Raw genomic sequence first — 5,809 nt, forward strand, 5'->3', positions numbered from 1 at the left:
CCCCCCCCATGGTTGTCTCCTCCTCTTGTACTTGACCCAACTTGGACAGTGAAATGTTTATGGCTAATGAAGTCCAAGTACATTCCCCCCGGTACTCGCCGATACCAGCTACCGATACTTTTTCTTAAAGGAACATGTGACATTTTGTGTAGAACAATACAGATTGATGATTTCAGGGAAGTTTCTTTATAATTATCAAGAACTGTAACTCAATCCATGATTGTATATCAATGGAGAATGGCAACCGGCTATAGAAGACTACAGATCCCGTTTGGGCCGTCGCCAGGGCCGGCGTTTGGGCCGTCGCCAGGGCCGGCGTTTGGGCCGTCACCAGAGCCGGCGTTTGGGCCGTCACCAGAGCCGGCGTTTGAGCCGTCACCAGAGCCGGCGTTTGGGCCGTCACCAGAGCCGGCGTTTGGGCCGTCACCAGAGCCGGCGTTTGGGCCGTCACCAGAGCCGGCGTTTGGGCCGTCACCAGAGCCGGCGTTTGGGCCGTCACCAGAGCCGGCGTTTGGGCCGTCACCAGAGCCGGCGTTTGGGCCGTCACCAGAGCCGGCGTTTGGGCCGTCACCAGAGCCGGCGTTTGGGCCGTCACCAGAGCCGGCGTTTGGGCCGTCACCAGAGCCGGCGTTTGGGCCGTCACCAGAGCCGGCGTTTGGGCCGTCACCAGAGCCGGCGTTTGGGCCGTCACCAGAGCCGGCGTTTGGGCCGTCACCAGAGCCGGCGTTTGGGCCGTCACCAGAGCCGGCGTTTGGGCCGTCACCAGAGCCGGCGTTTGGGCCGTCACCAGAGCCGGCGTTTGGGCCGTCACCAGAGCCGGCGTTTGGGCCGTCACCAGAGCCGGCGTTTGGGCCGTCACCAGAGCCGGCGTTTGGGCCGTCACCAGAGCCGGCGTTTGGGCCGTCACCAGAGCCGGCGTTTGGGCCGTCACCAGAGCCGGCGTTTGGGCCGTCACCAGAGCCGGCGTTTGGGCCGTCACCAGAGCCGGCGTTTGGGCCGTCACCAGAGCCGGCGTTTGGGCCGTCACCAGAGCCGGCGTTTGGGCCGTCACCAGAGCCGGCGTTTGGGCCGTCACCAGAGCCGGCGTTTGGGCCGTCACCAGAGCCGGCGTTTGGGCCGTCACCAGAGCCGGCGTTTGGGCCGTCACCAGAGCCGGCGTTTGGGCCGTCACCAGAGCCGGCGTTTGGGCCGTCACCAGAGCCGGCGTTTGGGCCGTCACCAGAGCCGGCGTTTGGGCCGTCACCAGAGCCGGCGTTTGGGCCGTCACCAGAGCCGGCGTTTGGGCCGTCACCAGAGCCGGCGTTTGGGCCGTCACCAGAGCCGGCGTTTGGGCCGTCACCAGAGCCGGCGTTTGGGCCGTCACCAGAGCCGGCGTTTGGGCCGTCACCAGAGCCGGCGTTTGGGCCGTCACCAGAGCCGGCGTTTGGGCCGTCACCAGAGCCGGCGTTTGGGCCGTCACCAGAGCCGGCGTTTGGGCCGTCACCAGAGCCGGCGTTTGGGCCGTCACCAGAGCCGGCGTTTGGGCCGTCACCAGAGCCGGCGTTTGGGCCGTCACCAGAGCCGGCGTTTGGGCCGTCACCAGAGCTGGCGTTTGGGCCATTGCCAGGGCCGGCGTTTGGGCCATTGCCAGGACCGGCGTTTGGGCCATTGCCAGGGCCTGGTTTTTGGGCCGTCTCCAGGGCTTGGCTTTTGGGCCGTCTCCAGGGCCTGGCTTTTGGGCCGTCTCCAGGGCCTGGCTTTTGGGCCGTCTCCAGGGCCGCGTACGGCTGGTATCGGTATAGGCATCGGGAGCATTATATGAGTGAGCAGCACTCCACCGCCTTCTATAGGGAGAGCGTTCTGCCACGAGTCATCCATCCGTCTGTGTGCCAGGAACACGCTCCCCCCCCCCCCTTCCTGCCCCGGGGGGGGGGGGGGGGAGGGGTGATGGGTGTTGGAGAGAGCACATGATCCATAACCATTTTAATTTAATATTCTTCTCGTTAAAGGCAACATCTCATGATGGCGATTATCGGCCTCCGTTTGTACCCGGCGCTGGAGGCTGCCGCTGCTTTCCAGAATCGGTACCAGAGAGGCACATGGTGCACTAGTGCGATTATTGCTCAATGGCCGCTCCCGTCAGACCGGGTCACCCTCAGTGGTGTACCCGTGAGCAAAATCCAGAAAGAAAAACAAGAGAGCGCCAAACCAAAAAATTAGTCCCAGGGAACTTTAATTCTTCATTTAAAAAAAAAAGCTGACGCGTTTTGGGGCTTTGAACACTCCCCCCTTCATCGGGTCCTGGATGTTGTGTATTGTAAGGACTTAAACATCACAATTAACAATCCGAAATGATATGACGTTTTGCTGTCGGATCCATTCCAGATACCACATCACTATATATATATATAATCCAGGCCCTGACGAAGGAGCGTTCAGATCCCCGAAACGCGTTGTTTTTTTTCCTTTTGATGCACCATTAAAATTTCCTTGAACTCATTTTTTTTTTTACTGATTTTTAGGTATTAAGCGATTTTGCTCAAAAAGTAGTTTTTACCTAAGACGACAAGAAAACCATTTTCTTTCTTCTTTTTATTCCTCAGACTCTGTCGTCTCCGCGGACCCCGCCCTGGCTCCTCCCCCCCTCGTTACCCTTCGCAGTGTCACCGTGAGTAAGACGAAGCCGCACTCTCAGGACGAGACGTGGCTGTCCCGGGGTCTCCGGCCTCCACCGCCCAGCCATGTCCCTGGAGCAGAAAACCATCCTACTGGAGGAAGACGAGGAGGAGGAGGAGGAAGAAGAAGAAACCTCCAACAGCCCCGGCACCGGGGACGACGACGGGGACCCGAAAATCTGCCGCGCCTGCGGGGACAAGGCCACCGGCTACCACTTCAACGCCATGACCTGCGAGGGCTGCAAAGGCTTCTTCAGGTGGGTCCTCCATACGCTGCCTCAAGTGGCGACCAGAAAATTTATGTTTTTACCTAAAAATCACTAAAAAGCCGAAATGTTTTAGTTATATTGGTTCTTGATGGAGTGGTGGAGGAGGGGGGGGGGGTGATGTGGTAGAACCCCTGTCAGAGCCTCGGGCGGCTCTCGTTGTTCTCCAGGCCTCGGGCGGCTCTCGTTGTTCTCCAGGCCTCGGGCGGCTCTCGTTGTTCTCCAGGCCTCGGGCGGCTCTCGTTGTTCTCCAGGCCTCGGGCGGCTCTCGTTCTTCTCCAGGCCTCGGACGGCTCTCGTTCTTCTCCAGGCCTCGGGCGGCTCTCGTTCTTCTCTAGGCCTCGGACGGCTCTCGTTCTTCTCTAGGCCTCGGGCGGCTCTCGTTCTTCTCTAGGCCTCGGGCGGCTCTCGTTCTCCTCCAGGCCTCGGGCGGCTCTTGTTCTTCTCCGGGCCTCATACTGGTCTCGTTCTTCTCCGGGCCTCGGGCGGCTCTCGTTATTCTCTTGGCCTTGTGATTCTTCTGTTGGAGGAATTTCCTACGTCCAAGGTCAAGACAAAAGCAAGAGTCGTGTTTGATACCTTTTTTTTTGTTTTACATTCTTGAGCTGCAGGGAACAATGAGCTCCTGTCAGACCAGGTCACCCTCAGATCTGTCTTTTTCCTTGTTACGTTGGTAATATAAACACAATTCATGAGACACGCCTGAGAGTTCCAGGTCAACGGGACATCTGTAACAGGTGCTTGGAGGTGACAACTTCCAGGATGTGACTGCTCAGGCGGAGGACTGTGGTGACAAATGGTGTCAGATGTAGGAACTAGATCCTGATCTTCAGCACAATGGTGGCTCAGCTATGTCATATGCTGGATTGTGCAGCCTAAAGGGGAGCTCCTCCCCCATCCTACAACGCACAGGTTCCTTAGACTGGCAGCCCCCTTTGAGGAACACTTGACTAGCATAAGGGGGTTTGAAGCCTTGCCTAAAGCTTTATACATTTATATAGCTCTGACATATACCGCAGTGCTGTACAGAGAACATTGAGCCAGTCACATCAGTCTCTGTACAGAGGAGCTTACACTCTAATGTCCCCCCCCCCCACAGTCACATCAGTCTCTGTACAGAGGAGCTTACACTCTAATGTCCCCTCCCCCACAGTTACATCAGTCTCTGTACAGAGGAGCTTACACTCTAATGCAGAATGGCATCGGCAGTAGGGGGACTACAAATCCCAGCAATACATCATACAGAAATGCAGAACAGTATATGAACTGGACTCTGGGCTTAGCAACATGCTGGAATAAAGACTTAGCAACGCACTGGTCTCTGGACCCACCGGAGATCCTGCAGAGTCCACCTGAGACCCCGGCCAGCCCACCGTAGATACCGCACAGCCCACAGAGGGTCTCAGGTGGGCTGGTCGGGGCCCCTTTCCCTGCACATGCAGCTCCTTACCTGCCGCTGCTGGCCTCCTCCGCTGCTGGACCGGCGCTGCTGGGCCTCAGCTCCGGCCTTCAGCACTCCTAGGTGTAAGCCACGGCTGGGCTATTGCTGAGCTAAGCTCCCTGAGTACTCGTGGGTGTAAGCCATCAGTCCCCGGTGACTTGTCTTATATTTAGCTTTTCTAACCTGTTTCAGGCCCTGTTTTCAGACCACCATAGAGTGCATCTCCTATGTTGATGTTGGCATTATTATTATTATTTCCTCTAGTAAATACTTATTTTCTATGTGTGTGTATAGACTAGAACTGAGCCTCATAGGTTTAATATGTGTTCTCTTGTATGTGATGCAAAGGTCAATTCTATTATTTTACATGTCCTTCTTAGTATATTGGAATCACGCACATTGCGTTCTGAGTTAGGTTGGAGGACCTGATGGTGGCTTTGATCCAAGTCCCAGAACCCCCTAGTCCCATCTTTTACTCCATCTTGTTACTTTGTTGTTACTCGTTAAGTTATAAATGATGATAATCTTGTCATATTTGCAGCCGTGTTGGGGGAGGGGAGCTAGATGCCATTTCTCCGATGTATCCAGAGACCTCACTTCGCCATTCATAATGACAACTCTCAATTAGCCTTTCATAATAGAAGTAAGTCACATGACCCCTCTTCAGCTAGTTGGCCAGCTACGTGCACCGACCCCCCACCCCCAGGTATTGGCTTCTTGGGCTTTACTTGTGTCAGGTCTCCATTAGGTTACCCAGCAACCGGCATCCTTGTTCGGTGTCCAAGGAACATAATGGATACTCCACTCAAGCTAGAAAGGGACCTGAAAAAGGTGCATTAATTTCCCGGGAACACTCGAGAGCTCAAATGGAATATAGTGCCCTTGGGTCTCTAAGTAACATGAGAGCACATTCCTACCTGAGGGTTCCTGAGAGTGTGTTGTATAGTCCACTTCATGTATACACCACCAATTATCCCCGGAAATAAACCATGAAATACTAATGTCCTCCAGGCACGCCAAACAGAGAAGCTTTGGGGCCAAGACCTGGTGGGTTTTCTATGACCATGTGGCCTTGAGTTGTCTTCACCCCCATTGGCCTATACACCTGGAATTTGGTGTCTTTTGGACCTTCGCAGTCTCGTTGGTCTCCCAGTTTCTGTCGATGGCGGTAAACCATGAAAACGATAGAGGCCTTCAAATATGGCACCAACACTTTTTGAGAGGGCCACACAATGGCAATGTTTTGAGGTCCATCATGCCAAGTTGGTCAGCCCATTCACAATGGGCTGTAACGGACTTTAACGCCCCAAAATGTTGATCCTGCTGCGTTTTTTGCACACTGAAGAGAAAGTGAGAGTAACGGAACCCCCCAGCATTGGTGTCCATGGCTGAAATCAACCCCCCCAAACACCACCATTGGTGCCCATGGCTTTTAATCAACCCCCCCC

At 55.3% G+C, this 5,809-nt stretch overlaps 1 protein-coding gene across 2 annotated transcripts in view; it reads left to right on the plus strand.

Moving 5' to 3' along the window:
- Positions 1–2,635: 2,635 nt before the first annotated feature.
- Positions 2,636–5,809, plus strand: part of LOC108803211 (nuclear receptor subfamily 1 group I member 2-like) — an 8,342-nt gene continuing 5,168 nt past the window's right edge. For both annotated transcript variants that reach the window (XM_018575052.1, XM_018575053.1), the window contains exon 1: positions 2,636–2,911. In XM_018575052.1, coding sequence (XP_018430554.1) covers positions 2,721–2,911 — 191 coding nt within the window. In that variant the 5' untranslated portion in view covers positions 2,636–2,720. The remainder of the gene's footprint in view (positions 2,912–5,809) is intronic.

This window comes from Nanorana parkeri, unplaced genomic scaffold (assembly GCF_000935625.1).
Source record: "Nanorana parkeri isolate BGI_ZX_2015 unplaced genomic scaffold, ASM93562v1 scaffold3498, whole genome shotgun sequence".
In the NCBI taxonomy this organism is placed as follows: domain Eukaryota; kingdom Metazoa; phylum Chordata; class Amphibia; order Anura; family Dicroglossidae; genus Nanorana; species Nanorana parkeri.